General features: G+C 38.8%; 1 protein-coding gene across 2 annotated transcripts; it reads left to right on the plus strand.

The window, feature by feature from the left end:
* The first annotated feature begins 436 nt into the window (after positions 1-436).
* LOC132954871 (RNA-binding protein, mRNA-processing factor 2a) lies at positions 437-12,753 on the plus strand. Of its 2 annotated transcripts, none has more exons than XM_061027436.1 (8): positions 437-939; positions 4,005-4,082; positions 5,370-5,408; positions 5,782-5,844; positions 6,841-6,991; positions 8,502-8,665; positions 10,422-10,494; positions 11,647-12,753. In XM_061027436.1, exons 1-7 carry the CDS (start codon positions 664-666, stop codon positions 10,485-10,487), a joined length of 837 nt encoding a protein of 278 aa, XP_060883419.1. In that variant the 5' UTR covers positions 437-663; the 3' UTR covers positions 10,488-10,494; positions 11,647-12,753. The 2 variants fall into 2 exon arrangements, with proteins under 2 accessions (XP_060883419.1, XP_060883503.1); XM_061027520.1 differs by having other exon boundaries at positions 439-939; positions 8,502-8,650.
* Positions 12,754-18,132: the final 5,379 nt, after the last annotated feature.

Below are 18,132 nucleotides of genomic sequence, written 5' to 3' on the forward strand. Positions count from 1 at the left end.
GAAAATAAATAGAAATACATTTAGTTTGTGTCACAATAAAGTCAAATAAGATAATATATAAATTTATATATTTCTTTAATGTAAAGCACAGAGGCCTACATTGCATTTATTATAGGGCCTATCATTCAGTGGATGACAGAGAAGTAAAGATTGTGACTTACAAAATCACAAGGGAATTTATGTTTGACTTTAAAATATTGTTTTATGTTTTACTTTAAGTTCAGATGTTGCCTATTGTAGAGGTTTTGGGGGGATGGCCATTCCCATAGAAACGGTGATGCGGCGGCGGAGGGGCCGGCGCTTCCTGCAACAGCTGAGGCGGATCTGCAGCCTGATTACGGCTCACAGCGGACTCCAACATAATTGATGACCTAATTGAAAAGTAGGAGAGGGAGGAGGCGGAGGAGAGGGGGGGGGGGAGGGGGGCTCACTCGCGGACAGGAGGAGAGAGAGACGCGCTCCAATGAGAAAAGTTTACTTGTTCTTCCCCCGCACAGTCCCACAGCTGAGGGCATTGATGTGAGCGCAGAAGCTTCGAGTTTTTTACGCGCACTTCTTTCCCCCCATCTTTCACCTTCACACACGGAGCACAAATCCACCTTCTCACCTTTAGTTTAGCGCGTGTCTGTCATTTCTTTCTTTTCCTTTTCCTTCCTTTTATGAATGATTCTCTCTCGCAATACTTCTCCTAAGATATCCTCGGATACTTCTTCTCCGCCGCAGTCCTCGTCCGCACGACCTCACCTCGGCACATCTTCTCTCGTCAAGTTCAAACGCCACCAAGACTTTCACGGCAGCTTTAGACGCACTTGGGGGAAATATCACGCCACGAGGAAACTCTTGATACTTTCAGAAGCAACCACGGCAGCGGAGGCGACCGACAACATGAGTCTCAAAGCTGACGCAGAGCCCAATAACAACGTCTCCATCGAGGAGGAGGTGAGTTTAACACAAGTTTGATCCCTCAGCTGTACCGAAACTCTGACTCGCTGTGTTCATGTTCAGCCACAGCCTAAAATAATAATAGGCTTTCAAGCTTTTTATTCGGTGAAAATGTAGTTTTAACGTTGCTTTTATGTCCCACTGGAGTAGTTCAGAAAGAGGAGTATAAAGTGAGCTTATTAAGAATACGATGGATGTGATTATCCTTAAAACATGTAATTTCAAATTGCCATTTTTTTTTTTACTCCCTAAACTTGCTGTGACGTCTCATTTTAATCCAAATATTTCAACATGTAGCCACCAGGTGTAGAAGAGCCTAATTAGCAATAATGACCTCCGTAAATCAGAAACTCTTCAACCAATTAAATGTTATTTTGTCTTGCCTGTTAACGTTTTTACTCTTAATTTTGTTTCAAATTATGCCAGGCTTTGTAGGCTACTCTAAACAAAAAAAAATGACCCGTGTATTTTTCTAGTTTTAAGTCAAAATTAAATTAAAGGCACATTCACCTGACCGGTCCAGATCCGGATCTTATTTAAAGATAGAAAAAGCTGAAAATGCGGCCTGAATCTGAATTGCTTATAATAAGAAACATGATCTGCGAGCGAAGAAAGCAAATTAAGAGTCTTGAAATGAGATGTCCATATCTGAATTAGTTAAAAACATTAAAGTAAAATGTTCTTGCTTCATTGGTAGGTTTTGTACTGGTTTCAAGCAAGCAGGCCATATGTTCTGTTTTATTTGACTTGAAATAAGATGTTTATCTGGACTTGTCTGTGAATGTGGCTTATCTTGCATTTAATGGGAGATTGTTAACTAGAAATTAGACAAATACACTTGCTAAAAATCAAGTTATCACAAGATGGTGGAGCCACAATATTATAGTGTTTAAAAAAATCCAAATAAGCTTCAATCTGAATTTAAAAAGATATAAAAGCCCTATGAATGTAATGTATGAAACACCCAGGGCATCGACTTCTTTTCCAAATATACTTGAAGTATTTTTATCCCATTCCTCTGTATCCTCAGATCAGCGTTGTTGGTGTGTATGTGACTTCTAATACATTTGTTTTTATTCACATGCCATTAGGAGGAAAAAAAAAAAGGTGTCATACAAACATCTTCAGTGTAATGTCACTTTCTTACCCTCTGATTTGTGAGGAAAGTCAAAGCCGTCATGATACCGAAACCTTAATGTAATGTTTAATCTGTTAATATATATATCCTTTTTATTCTGTAGGTAATTTAATATATTTATAATTAAGAAAATGTAATAAAGCCAACATTTGAATCAGCTGAGTTAATTGACTGCCCTCTTCAAGATCCATGATGTCTTTTTTTGTTTCCAGCAGTCACTCTCTGTCGCTCTGTGTGGCCGGCTGTATTTCCTCTTTAATGACTCCTTATGGAGACGCACTGAGGGGAGCGCAGGGCCTTTTGTTGCTCCTCCTTTGTTCCCATTATCTCCCTGCAAAGACACGTGTGGCCACTTGACTTTTCTTAGCCTAATTTGCTTCAGTGTTTTCTTCTCCTTGTTATTGAGAACAATGATTAAGCAAACGGGCCAGTACAGGTATTAAAAGCATTTTGAATCCGTTTGTAGAGACCATTTTAATCAAGACACAGCCGGCAGTATTTCCATTTGTTTTAAACATTTCTGTAAAATAGTCTGATGCATTAGAAGAAACGTTTGGCTGGACTTCAGCTCAGTTTAAAGGTTATAAACTTCAATTCAAAGAGAAGCCGGTGATCACATTAAAACATCCCCACTGAGCATGTGTCCAGCTGTGCCGATTTAATATTGCTGTATGCTCTGACATGTAGAGGTCTGAGAAATGCTGCTGTGCGGCACCTGAAAAATGCCGGAGGGCTGGCAGGGCCGGGGCTGCAGGTCAGAGGAAGGAAATGGTGTCACGCTGTGCTCTGTTGTCCACTGCTCATTGCTGTTCCTCTGGCAGCCCCATTGTACTCAGGGCCTCCCCACCGGCTGGGAACTAATGGGCCTTGCACTGCATGCTTTATTTCCACGGCCACACTGTACGCAGCTTTCAGTATCCAATAATCAGGGGTCCTTGAAGGGGTCCAAGGGGTCTTCCAGCATGGTCATATGTTCACCGTTAAGCACTTAATACAGTGTAGCAATCACAGGATCTTAATATATTTTGTTTTCGGTCACATTTCTTTCTTTTCAGTTCTGAGACAAATGTGAAATCTAAAGGGATTACTGTATTTTCACATCAGATGTGTCAAATTCCTAATTTGGGATCTTGACTAGGACTTAAACAATGGTTCCCAACCTGAGGGCCAAGAGGTCGCTTCATAATTCTGAGCAAATACATTTAAAAATAACTGTCTCTCTAAAAATAACCTGTGATTCATAAATTGATGGCTCATGTTGATTAGCTTACGGAGTGTATTTTTATAACTACTCTATCTTTATTGTATAACTTAAAATCATAGGAAGCCTAATTTAAAGCCTCATGGCTAACTTGGGTACATTTACATCTGTGTGAGCATTAAGGAACATCCTGTAGTATGAAGAAATATCATCTTAGATTTTCTTTAATTACTGGAAATGTGTTCCTCTTTTTTTTTTAAGGCCTTTAATTTTATATCTATTAAACAATAATTCATAGAGGGGAATAAACAGAGTTGAATCTCCTGCCGTTCTCATGTAAAGGAAAGCTGCTCGATTTGATTTCGAGCTGCTCGAAATTGCATGCTTAATGGGTTTTCAGCTTAGAGTCAAGAAAGTTTGGATACACAAGACCAGACTAACAACACATCTGACCCATGAGGAGGAGGTGAAGCAGGTCAAGCATATTCCAAACTGAAGCATAGACTGTAAATGAACTGAAGCTGTGCAGTGTTTTCTGCTGCCACTTTCGTCGATGTTGTTGGTTGATGATAACATGAAAGTATTTTGAATGTATAACTAAGTCTTCAGATCAATGTGTGTCTGTTATTTGAGTGGAGGGAGAAACATTTAGTGTATTAAGACACTGAATATTCGACTGCTCACTGCAAACTGACTATTTGCATTATTGGTTTTTGTTTGCAGGTACGAACGCTGTTTGTCAGCGGCCTACCTGTCGATATCAAACCACGGGAACTTTACCTTCTCTTCAGACCTTTCAAGGTAGGTAACAACATGAAATATGACAAGTTTGGGAAGGCCTTGAGTTTGGAGATTTATTTTCCAGAAATATAATCTTCAATTTTCTGTTTTCATGCAAAGGTAGCTGCTGTTAGCCAGTTACAGCGATAAAGAAGTGCTAATTATAGGTGCTGCACACAGAGGTAGTCCTTTGAACATTATAATCATTAAAAAGTAAGTGAGATTGAGGAGGTGTATAATACACTGCAGTATTATTCCTCCTGGTAGCGCACACAAAGTGTATCTGTGCTGCTCTTTTGTACATCTTTTCATCAAACAGTCCCTCTGTTAATGGAGGTCTGGAAAGATTTGCATATATGGAAATGAGGCCACACCATTGTTTGTCTATTTCTCTGTTTTTGACCAGACTCCACCTCCATAAACACCCCTCCCACCCGTGTCCTAACTAACGAAATTGGAAGTGGTATCCCTCGCACATGGATGATCGTGTGGAATGTGTAAATGAGTAGCCCTCGCGATTGGCCAACGAACCCTCTCCATGACCCAGCTCGCACTCTGTGTAGACATCTTTATTTCTCGTCGTTACATTTGGAGATTGTGAAACCACTGAAATGTTTTGTTTTCTTAAGTCAGTAACAGGTTTACCTTTTAGTCCATTTCTCTGCAGAAGGCCAACACAACTGAGTGTGTGGAAATGAAGTTAAATCTGACTCAGTGACACTTTAAGACGAAATAACCTTTTTTTTTTCTCTCTCTTTTCTTCTGGAGAAACCTTTAATATTGATTATTTTCCACCTCCCTTTAACTCCTAATATCTGATCTGGTTTGGGATTGTTGCTGAAGATTTATTACAGCCAGTAAAAGTGGTTTAATTTTCCATGAATGTAAATCAGGATCAGGAAAGAGCCCATCTGTCAAGACGCTCTAAAGGCAAAATTCCCCTTTCTCTGGTAGTGCTCATATTTTAACCAACACTCGTGCTGTTTTTCACTGTTTATTTAGAAATCCTGCTAAATCCTAAAACAGACAACCCTCAGATATCTGCTAAGAATGTGCTTCTTCTTTCATTGAACTAAATGGTATTAACATTCTTAATTTCAGCCTTAAGGATAACATTTTCCCAAGTTTATGGAAACTGCATTATTTGGATTTTTTTTTTCTGTACCATAAAATATATGTGTAACGACTGTCAGGGTCAACCTGAAGGTGCACACAAATGGGTTCCTCTTGATAAAGCAAGAAATGTTCATGTCTGACTTACTGCATGTGACTGCAGGGTGGATAATTGGCTGTCTCTCTTCCCCACAGGGTTATGAAGGGTCACTGATTAAGTTAACATCAAAACAGGTGAGGTGCCTCCCATAGAAGCTGTTCAAATACTTCACTGAAGAAATGGCCACCACTATTGGCCGTCTTGTTCATGTCAACATTAGCTTAAAAAGGATTAAATTGGTCTTTGTTGTTGTTTTGAGTTAGAACATATTTTCTACCTAGGCATAAATATAATGGCATAAAAAGATTGATTTGACAGAAATTCACTTTCTTGCATATTAATATTTTGAAGGAAAAAGATGTTTGGCTTTAAAAGGAATTTATACCAGAGCACATGTAAGACATAAATAATCAATGGATTGTTTAACTAAAATGTAGGTTCTTGTATGTTAAAATGCTCGTGTTTGTGCTGGTTGTCACCGTTTGCTTCTTCCCTTTTGTCTTCTAGCCAGTCGGGTTTGTAACCTTTGACAGTCGCACTGGAGCTGAAGCTGCAAAAAATTCACTTAATGTAAGCGTTCACTTGTTTTTATTTCTTAACTTTCAGTCAGTGTTTTTTTTTCCCCCCCTTTTTTTTAAAGATCATCTCCAATTGTTGTTTTTCCTAGATTTGTTCTAACCTTTGCTTAAACCTGAAGGAAAAAGTGATTGGCACTCCTTTCCCTTAAAATCTCTCAAAGCCAACCCATTTTGTCTTTTTATAATTCAATGGCAGGGCCATTTTTGGAAAGAGACCAGAATCCCGTAGCCTTACGGTAGTTTACTTTGACCTTGATACACATCCCTTCTTAGTCTGATATAGCTTTCCTTATTTTGCATATATCACTGCTTTACTGTAATACTTGTTCCATAGCCACATGTGTAGTGTTATTTGGACACATCTTCAGTAGTGTAACCTCTTTATTTGGCACCCAGTAGCCCACATTGGCAGAATCTAACACTTCTCTCTCATAGCCTTTAGCCTTCTTATGAGCAGCACCTCTTAGATACACCAGCAGTCACACACAGACACACATACACACCAAAATACTACTCACCTGCATGTGGGCACAACGCTTAGGGCACAAGAACACACGCAGGGTTAAACCACCTAAAAGGATTTACACTCAAAGTCTCACCGTCGACCCTTTTCCTCATCTCCCTCCCCTCGTGGCTCGTGTGACAGGCTGAACCCCTCCTCGTCCTGTCGCCTCTGCTCCTAAATTCATCATGAGGATCGGGAGATGGAGTCTGTTGAAATATTTCAGGATGTATCCTTAAGTCTTCCCTTGTTAAAGACTTTCTTTTATAAACACTTGTCAGGGGCAGAGGGTGTATTTCAACATCCAAGAGGAGGAGGACAGAATAGTTCAGCTCATGGGAAGCTTGAAGGACACATCCTTAGTATTGAAACATGGCTTTAGGAAAGGAGGCCAAGTAAGACTACTGAGCTACAGCCCCCTCAAACTCTGCCCACCTCCCTTACGTTACTATGTCCCCTTCCTCCCCTCCTCCGTCTCTCCCCCAGGGTATCCGTTTTGACCCCGAAAGCCCCCAGACCCTGCGCTTAGAGTTTGCTAAAGCCAACACGAAGATGGCAAAGAGTAAGCTGATGGCCACACCGAACCCCACAAATATCCACCCTGCTCTAGGAGCTCACTTCATTGCACGGGACCCATGTAAGTTTTACGGCTGCACCACTCTAGGCTCTCTCATCCACTCTCACCTTGGCAACGCCAGTACTCAAATCCCTTCTTACCCTTTCTTAAAAATCTCTCTAAAGATGTCTAGACATTAAAGACAAATGGGAAGGAGTTGAAAACAGAATCTAACAATTGAAGGACTAACTCACCTCCACATGCATGTGCCATCTCGACTCTTCAGAAAGCCGCTTTGCTTCAGTCCAGCTGTGAAATATCGCTGTCAACGGGTTTAGGCAGCAGTCGTGTGTCTGCTCTTTTTCTTTTGCAAAAACACCTGCTGGATTAATCAGATTTTTAACAGGTGGTTCATGATGGTGTAAAGATGCATTCAGAACAGGTTTCCACAGCTTTAATTTAGTCTTCATTCACAGCAAATGTTAGGAGGGTTCAGGTTCAGCATGGGCAGGGTGTTTACAATGGGAGTTAGCAGGCTTAGCAATGTATAAATTTGTTTATCAAATTAGAAATTAAAGCATTCTATTAAACATTGACCGTCCTTAACCAGTTCCTGTCCTGGTACTCACTGCAGCCAAACAGCATTATTAACTCCTTGCTGCTGAAATTGCACTATGACGTTTGAAATAATAATGGGAGGTCTGCCCATACTTTAGAGAGCCTCACAATTTCACATGTGAAGTCCAATCCGGTTGAACTTGTGTGAACCCCTTCCTCTCTGTTTTGAGTGCACCCAGGGGAGAGGATGGTGGCTTGTGTCTTGAGAGATCAAGGGGTCATGGTTATCTGACCTTCCAACTTAAGTGTTAGAGACCCCAAACAAAGTGGTAGAAGAAATTCCCAGAGTACTTCTTGACTGGTGGCAGTGTTACATGGATAATGGTTACTAGTGTGAGGATATAAGTCCATATCTGTGTAAATGATCAGCTTTAGTTAGTTTCATGTTGACTGCAAGGAATGGGATTTAATCATTGAGACATTAAATCGCATTTTTCTTCAATGTCTAAAGAACTCACTCTGATATTTAGGTATGAAGCTAATACAATTATCAATGAATTGTGTCTTATTCTGTAGCTCTATAAAGATTTCTTCTTCCCCTTGTGGCTGCTTAAAGAGCGACTACACAGTCAAGGGCTCTCGAACTCTAGGGTTTTGGCTGGGGGGGGGGGAGAGAGAGATTTGGGTAATGGCCAAAAGAGGTTGCTCTTATCCAAACTATATGTTTACAGGGTCATTCTACATAAGGACAAAAGTGAAAACTGGTCTGAATGCACCTTTTTTAAGGTAGTAAGACTCATTTAGATAAGTAATGACCAAACAGGTTATGACTACAATTAAAGTTATTAATGATCAGCAAAAAAGACACTTTATGACATCAGAAATCGTAACGAAACCTTTAGGTGCAGCATGTTTTTATTACACACCTCTTCCTTATTTACAACATTAAACCAATTATTAAAAATAAAAAACGTGCATTTTAGAAGCAGATCAGGTCCGTCAGCTTTGTTTCCTCTGCCCTGTACTTCCCCAGATGATCTGACAGGGGCAGCACTGATCCCAGCATCTCCGGATGCCTGGACTCCGTACCCCCTGTACACCACGGAGCTGACCCCGGGCCTCCCTCACGCAGCCTTCACTTACCCAGCGGCTGCTGCCGCTGCTGCAGCCCTCCACGCCCAGGTGAGGGACCAACCGGTGTGTGTTTCTCTTATCTTCTATTTCCGTTGCACTCTTTATGCTCCGAAAATAAAGGGTTCCTTTTGTTGAGAAACAAAATCTGTCTTCCATTAAATGCATGTAAGTTTCTTTCTGCATACACTTTTTTCTTCCATCAAAGAATCCCAAAAGTTTTCCGAAAAAGATAATGATGCACCCCTGCAACTTTTCACTTGTAGTCATGGTGCACTGTTAAAAGCAGATTCTTGATACGATCCCAGTGGTTCTCTGAGGTATTACAATAACGGCACACATGTTGCTGAAGCTTACCTCGATATCAAGTCTTGAAGTAGCTGTTCGCTGCACATCTTGTGCCCTGTTTTGATTTTGGGGAAACAGAGAGCCTAGTCCAATTTAAAACCATGAGTTATACTGTAATTAAATCGTTTGTCATTTTGAAATGGAAAATGTCTCATGGAGAAATGTGGACATTCTTTGATGTTGTGTAACATTACAATAGCATGCACTTAGCTTTAATCCCTCTTTGTTGCTGTCATCTGGCTATTTTGGCCAAAGTCTTCCTTTTTTGGACGAGTCTTTGACATGTATACATTTTTCTTTTCATGCATCACTGTCCCTTCAGTGCAGGCACATAAAAAGTACTTTCTGATAAAATCATGTTTTGATCAGTCAGTGGGCAGAATAAAATAAATGAGACCCTTCAGATGAAGTTTGATCCCAGCTGAGACTTTGAGGTTTGCTTTGAGAGTGTTGCTACTCTAACTCATGGTGATCACTACTGTTCAGCCTGAAATCAATTCAGTACATGTTTGGTTACATTTATAGATCTGGTTTGAAAATGTTCTTTGTAAACCTTTTAATACAAGCTCCATCGTGCCTACTGAAAATACAACAGATAAGATGGGGCAGCACAAAGTGTTTACATTGTAAGCTAATTGCAGTTTAAATGCTCCAGCTGCTAACTACTGGGCAGGGCTTTTGGTTAACAATAGCAATGGAAAATATTTCTCTTGTTGGGTCATTTAAAGTTCATTGTGATCTAACTTCCTCGAGCAGTGTTCAAGCAGAGGGGAGTGCTGCCCTGTAAAGTAGGCAGCTTTTACACGGGCCATTTTGACGGGCACAGGAGGCAGAGGAATGTCAGGTATTTGCTTGGAGAAATTGTCAGACTTGATGGACTTCTCTGGAGGTGCCAACTTACTCTCCACGTTCCTGTTGGACTATAAGCTGAATGTGTGGACGCATAAAGGGAGGGAAAGGCCTTATTTAATTATAATCTGATGAAAGATCCCTAAAAAGCTCCGAGTTCTCCTCTCGGTCTCGTTAGTTTGACCGGATGGCAAGGCAAGAGTCTCCAAATGTTTCTAAAATGCTGGTAACCTCCTGAGTATATAAAGCTTCTAGCGTTTGTCACCTTCGTCCTGTTTCAGTGTGTAGAAAAGTGAGGCCTCATGCTGCCACAAGTTTTAGTCCCAGGTATAGAAAGGTTACAGGCATACCAGCTGATCAGCCTGTGGAAATGTTTAACACATGGAGAGGTTCAACTCTCCACATTTCCATGCCTGTTAATTACTCAAGGACCATTGTCCTCAATGAGCAGCTACATGACCCACATTCCCATGGCTTCAGTGAGCACATCTTAAAGGGACAGTCCTCCTAAACCTGCTGTTGGAAAAGTAAATTTAAGTGTGTAAATCACCTCTGTGAATTAAGGACTGAAGCTCTGTAGCATGGTTTTGGTATGCTGTACATGACTGTGTTTGTGTTTCCTTAGATGCGCTGGTACCCTACCCCCTCTGAGACTTCCCAGCCTGGATGGAAGTCCCGGCAGTTTTGTTAGATGTTTAGTGAGTAACCTTTGGTCAAACAGTGTTGTTGTTGTTTCCTTAGATATAAAAATAAATAAATAAATAACAAACACCCAACATCCTCTTACTGCTAACATGTCAGTCAATCTACATGAATACATTGACACAATGTTTGACTGTAAACTGCATAATGTGTCAACATAACAGTAAAAAAAAGAGTTTGGTTTAAAGAGATTAGGCTTCTGTTATTCTGTGTTTACATACTTCGTTACTTTTGTTGCATGTTGTTCCCATGCAATTATTAAAATAACATTGTGTTTATCACTTATCCACATCACTAATCTCTGTGGCCATAAGCCCAATTTCTTAAACATCTGGGTGCTGTGGTTTTAAACAAATGATTCTAAAAGATTGGTAAATTGAACATTTATTAGGGATTAACGATTTGGATTCAGATTTAGTTTTATTGGCCATGTATGCTGACAGACACAAGGAATTTGTCTTCAGTAACTGAGCTCTCAATGTACAACAAGTATAACATTAAATATAAACCCAATATAAGCAAAAAGACTAATATACATACAAGGTTAAATAAGATAATAAGCACAAGTTGCATGGATTTGATTCAAAGTTAAAATCATTATAAAGAAATATGGCACGCATGAAATCTAGACACACGTATAGTAGCTTTGTAATTATTTGGGTATGTTCATGAGATATATTGGGAAAAGAAAAAAAAATACATGAGACAATGCTGGAGCTTCCATTGTTGACGAAGAACCATTAGTCACACTGATGAGGGTTACATGATTCAGTCATTATGAAGTAGCAGGGTACCGACGTTTTTGAATTGATTTCAAATTCACGTCCTGATGTGACGTACGTAGAATAAAGCATCAATGTTCAGTAACTTCACTTGAAATTACTAAACCATACAATCACTGTTTACTGCTTTTTAACAATGCATGATACAAATCTACAATGCCCACTTGTTAAGCATTTTTTCAGAATTTAATGATATGTAATATGTTGCCTGTTTTATTTCTTTGAAGATTTGTTTTAATAGTTTGAAATTTTCTTGGGGCTCGCAGTTTTTTTTTTTTTTGGTGTATTAGTGTCTTTTATAAAACTTGACTAGAAGTTAAATTTTTCTTGTTAAGACTAACTCTTGTTTTCCATGTTTATCTTCAGGCCTCTGGAAACCACACCTTTGTCCAGCTGAAGTGAGGTTTGCCAAGCTCTTCATTAATTTAATCAGGTTTATTTAATGGACAAATGTGCATTACTATAAACAAACAGTATTTATATCTTCTCACGATTGTCTGTGGGGGGAGCCTGAGTTGAAACCATCTTGCTGTCGACAATCTGAGCTTTTCCTTGGCAACTATTGCGGTACCATCCTAGCACTTCATGTAAAATAAATAAATAAATAAATAACCTCATGCAAAGCCCAGTATCAAACTCCATGGGTCATATTTGATGAGGAGAATTTGACAAATTGAAGTTACCGTTGTTAAGCTAGTCCTTCCTCGAGTCACCGCTGCTCCTGGGAGGTTTAGAGGCGTTAAGAGTCATTGCATGTTAGTCTTTATGGCATGAATTTAGAACGCAGAGTTCTGTGTATCCTAATTTTCTTAGTGTTTGTGTTGCCTCGCTCTACCTTGACCTAGACAGTGAAATGTTTTGTTTTTCCTGTAGAACCTTGGTCTTACCTCTGTGAAAGCTAGGCTGTTGTGTAAATGGCTTATCTCGCATGGACCTTGTGAATGCATCCCTTCGTTCTATGACAACCCCAGTCCTTATGATCATATCAGTGTCTGTCATTATTTGAGCAAAGGAAAGTACAAATATTTTTGTACTTTTTTGTGTAATGTATATTTATGCATTTTTGTGCAACTAAATAATGAAACCTGTATAAGTTGGATGGATTAGTCGTCTCTTGTGTTCTTGGTGTTACTTTATGATCCTATAATCCTGTTGACGTAGTTTTAAAGAAGAAAAAAGTGCAATTTGTTTAAAGGGGAAATGGGCATCTGTCAAAAAAAAAGAGGAAGTATTCCGAAGGTGGCTTGTGCCATTCTGCTAAAATGAGATTGCTGTAAAACGATCTTTCAGAATGTGAAACTGGACTACAAACGAAAAAGGGTTGTTTTTTTGGGGGTGGCCATTTTGAAATGGGAAGCAGGATTAGAGTGATGGAGGAATTTAGTTTGTGGTTTAGAAAATGTTTGTCTTTGTATCTGCTGTGCATAAGATGTAAAAAATATTCCCATCTTATGAATAAAAGAAGTGAATGCATCTCTGTTTGGGCATCTGTCATTTATCGTTGCAGCCAATCAAAGTTAACAAACGCTCTCACAATATGTGCTGACGACCAGAAGTGAAGTCTGCGGACCTCAGATGTTGACATCAATAATTCACAACAACTTTTCATTTGTAATGCCCCGCTGCATTAGTGTCTCTTTGCATCATACGTGGCGTTGACCTCGACACTCTCCCCTCATAAGCTGGTGAGATTCTCTGTTCAGTCGACCGTGACGGCTCCTCCAGGGACCCCTAAGTGACTCCATACCACCAGCTGCCTGATGGTGGTGACTGTGCAGGTGGCCCACTGTTAACATCGGTCCATATTGTGCCACTCAATTATTGGTATAGAATACCTTTCACTGTAAATGAGCAATTCTCCATAACATCCATAGCCAACAATGCAGGTTATCGCATTAGTAAAATGAATACAATACAAGGTCTGAACAGCTGTACATGTAGGCAGCATAACTAATCGTGGCACAAGAATGAGTGTAATTGTGATTTATTATAGATGTTCATTTCATTTGTTTGAACCAGGCTATTGATATTGATATTGCATCAAATGTTGCCTTTTGTTTAATCATGTATACATAAATCTGTGCTTGAATCCTTGGTATGAGTTCAAATGGGTTTTTTTTTTCTTTCCTGTTTTTGACCAAAAATCAAGATGCCACAATAAATGGAACATGTTAATAGTATCTTTTGACTGTTACTTTTTAACAAATGTCTTGCCTCTTCCAGTTTTCTCAAATGTGACATTTATTTATATTATATATTTGGGGTATGAATAGTTTGTCAGCCTAAATGAGAGATACTTTTACGAGTCAGCCTGAGCTTAGAAAAAACAATCATGGACATTTTCATTGATTTGAGGAATTTCTAAAGATCTGATAAATCCATCAAATGTTGGAATATGAAATTAACCTTAATCAAAGCACTGAAGAGGAACTTAAAATTTAACACTGGATGCTGATTAAGTGCGACAAGAGAAGTGACCTTTTAATTGTGAAGGTTAAAACCCAAACAAACAACACTTCAGAAGAATAAAATAATCCACTGAGGAGTCGGCCACTTGCTGTGCATGACATCACTTTGATGCAGAATATTTGGATTGACAGGAAATCAATAGAGTGCAAAGATGAGGATGCCGCGAGTTGGAAGGCACATTACATTTCTCTGTTCATCTGCAGACACGAGCTGTATGCCAGAATCAGATATAAGCAGAAGATATGTATTATTCCTGGAGTATTTCATAATTTCTTTTTTAGCTTCAGTATGATAGATTAAGTCTTCATTTACAGATGTCATCGGCACGGTTCAGAAATCATAATTCTCCTTTAGTAACATTTCCATGAGGTAAATCAACAGTAAGATGAACAGAACAAGACATCAGACAGAGTGTTTGATTAAATTAAATATCTCGAATTTTCTGCATTTCTGTTCCTGTCTATGAAAAACAATCTTTAATGGATGAAGCTCAGATTCTCGTAGGACTGTGGCTCAATGATACCTCTAAGTGGATCCCAGTGACTACAATCTTAAAACCATGCTGTGGAGACTGATGAATAAAATAAAATAGTTAGGATGAAATGTGGAGGAGAACTGAACATATCTAGTATAGTTTCTTATGGAACACTATAAGTACATCAATGTTAATGTACACACAGGCATGTTTTTGCCAGAATAACATTTGAGCTAATCTCTGTTTTGCCTCATGTCATATTTAAAATTTAAATGGATCATTCACTGCATGTGCAGCGCCTTGACATCTCTAAATCAAGCCAACTAGATACATTTATTCAAATCAGGATTTAACTGAATACAAATAAGAAAAAAGCTTCTTAATGCATTTTCACCCCAACATTTTATGGTTTTGCTTTTTTGTCTCCAATGTTTCTTGAAAGTTAATTTCGTACTGCCTGAGAGTTGGACCCTTTCAAATCTTACTCATCACATCTGTTTGTATAGATGAAGACAAATAACTGAACTCTATTGAACAGATCAATAAAACACCCGGAAGCTGGAGCATCAGTGCCCCAAAGGTTTCTAGGACGCTGTCGCCCTCTTCTGGCCTAATACCTACACGACTGGCAGACATGAGGCAGCAAGAGAAAGCAGGTAAAACTGATGCTGAAAGAAGAGGAATATTTATGACAGCTGAAACTGTTACTGTGTCAGCTGGGCTGTCAGAAAAATCTGGACTATTTTTACATTTCAAGATCAAACTGCAGAAGATTACAAATGTCCTTTTCCTTAAGAATATCTACTAATAGAGAAAACAGTATTACACATTTTCTTAAGGGGCATATATTTAGGCAGCTAGCAGATGTTAATATTCTGTGTGTTTATAAAGTAACATCTAGTTTTCCAAACAACACTGGATGCTTTTTCGTGTCAAGTGAAACCAGCTCTAATCCACAAAGCTTTTTACTCATAACAGTGTTCTTCTGTTCTGTATTGTATTTTATCGCTAATTTGATACAGTTTATTTGTGTGCTTGTGGATCAATAACTTTTCATCACCAGGATTCAGTTATTTGACAGCTCTTGCCTCCTCTCACAAAGCCTGTGTGTCAGTTCTCCTTGAACTGTCAAAACACAGTAAATGGTAAAAATGGACTTGAGGTCAGTTTACGTATATAACACTACTCAAAGCACTTTTACACCGCATGTCACACCGACCCATTCACACACTGATGGCAGAGGTCGATATGTAGTGAGACCATCAGAAGTAACTAATCCCATTCATTCCTACGTCGCAGATGAAGCAGCAGGAGTAACTTGGGGTTAATTGCCTTGCCCAAGGACACATCGGACATGTGGCTGCAGGAGCTGGGGATCGAACCCTCGACCTTCCGGTTGAGAGACAGCGTCTCTACCAACTAACAAACTGTTTACATTGTTTATATAAACCAGTGTTAAAAAGAGAAATAAAATACACTGAATGAAAATCTTTATTTCTTTGTTGAGGTTATCAATATACTTACTTTATACTTATCATAGGCCAGCCTTTCTTTTTTAAAGGAAACAATCCTATCTCTGAAGCATCTTTGAACATGAAGTGAAAGCTTTTTACACTAAATCTGCAGAGGATAACTACAGCTGTCATCAGTGATAGTCAGTTAAGTATGCTAATTTCACTATACAACATTTTACTAAAGAAACAAGTAATATGTCTTACACATGTATTCTGTCTATTCATATGTACTCGTGATGCTTTTATGTTTTTGATTAGTTCATCATTTTTGTAGGGTTCATTATATTTATGATACAGTTGGTTGGGGCCATTTTGAACTTTATATACGGCTGTACCTTAGATTATAGGAATAAAATAACTTCCTACACGGGCTGTTCTCTTAATATTTACAGTCTGTTATCTGAGTGACTTGTGAGCTCTCACAATAACTGTTGTGAAGGAAAAAGTATTATAATTACCTCAAGGATGTTGTTAATTAGGCAAATAAAGTAATAGAAGTTTGAAATACTCACCAGAACAGAATTTGGATCAAATAAAAGCTTTATCTAAAGTGCTAATCAAAACTCTCAGGGCGCTGTTTTCCAGAATGCCGTTAACTTGCTCGAGTAAATAAAGCACTTTGGTCCAAGTTCGTTGTCTTTTAATGTGCTCTATGAATAAAATGACTTGAGTTAACTTCAATATGTCACTTACATCCCATCCCACTATTTCTTATTAATACATGGAAACACAGAAATTACGTTTGTTACAAGTTCTGGCCCTGAAAGCAACAAATAATCCAAGAATGGGGGAAGTCGACGGTCACTTTTCACCAACAGGTAATTTTTCTATGTTCAAGTCAACTTTGTAAAAGAATAAATATGTAAGTTTGTAGATTCTTCTTCTTTTATATTTTCAACAGAGTTTCAAAGAGTTTGCGTTCACATTTTGCAAAGGCACAGTATTATATTGGTGCAAGTAAACAGTACAATATGATCAAATTCAAAACCAATTCTATTCTCAGTGTATATAAATAGGATTGCAGAAAATATTGAAAACTGTAAAATTCACGCGTACGCTGACGATGCAATGTTATATGCTATTGCGCCCTCCAATAGTCAAGCCCTTTCATTGCCACAGACCGATTTTAACTTCCAGCAAACTCTTGTTTATCTTAAACTGAAACTGAACCCCGAAAAAACAAAATATATGATCTTCTCAAGACAGAACGTTGAACCCATCAATGCCACATTGTCAACAGCAGACAATGTAAACACTGAGTGTGTTCAACAGTTTAAATATTTAGGTATCTGGCTAGATCATGATTTGTCGTATAGGTCTCACATTTCTTGTTTAACTGGAAAAATAAGGCCGCAACTTGGTTTTCTGTATAGGAACAAATCCTGCCTAACAAAAAGATTGTCCAGGCTACAATACTGCCCGTTTTGGAATATGGAGACACACTCTACATACACGCATCTGCTTCTGTCTTGAAGCCTTTAGATGACTTATACCACAGTGCTCTTCACTTTATCACAGGCGATAGATTTCAAACTCATCATTGTGACCTTTATCGTTCTGTAGGCTGGTCCTCATTGGGTCAACTAAGAAAGCAGCACAGTATTTTGTTTATTTACAAGGCACTCATAGGTAAACTCCCTTCTTACCTTACTACTCTAATGTCCATAAACATATCGAGCCATTCGACTAGCTCTCAAAACTGGATAACTTAGAAAACACAGAGGTTTAGAACTGAATGGGGAAAGACTGCCTTTAGTGTTGCTGCACCCATTCATGTGGAATGACCTTCAGAGGACAGCTAAGTTGCCCTCTCTTGTTTCATACAGCGTTTTTAAAGATCTAGTATCCAAACTACCTCAGGAAGGAAATTGCAACTGTTTCACAATGTGAATTAATTTAAATGGACATGGTTTCCATGTGTGAATATATGTTTCAGTGTCTAGATGCTATTATTGTTAACTGTTAATATGTTTATATTTGTGCTGTTTCTATTCTTGTATTGCTGCAGGGCACCCCTGTAAAAGAGACCTCGGTCTCAGTGGGTCCTCCCGGCTAAAATAAAGGATAAATAAAAACAATAAAAATATAAATGTTGCAAAATTTTGCAACAAATGTTCTGTAGTTCTGTAGCACACACATTTGTACACCGCTTGCCGAGGCTGCTATACAAAGTATCAAGCAGCTCATTCACACATTGAATGTTGCCTTTAGGAGTCATTTTAGGTTCAGTGTCTTGCCCAGAGAAGCTTCAAGAAGGGGACTAACCAGCCAACCTAGAGATTATAGCATTGGTTCCCATGCGGTCCTGGTCATCTGATCTTGCCAAAATTAGATTTGCACATGTTGACTAAAATCATGATAAAACACTTACTGGATGGTTTATATAAAGGGCTT

The sequence above is a fragment of the Labrus mixtus genome, chromosome 1 (assembly GCF_963584025.1).
Source record: "Labrus mixtus chromosome 1, fLabMix1.1, whole genome shotgun sequence".
Taxonomy (NCBI): domain Eukaryota; kingdom Metazoa; phylum Chordata; class Actinopteri; order Labriformes; family Labridae; genus Labrus; species Labrus mixtus.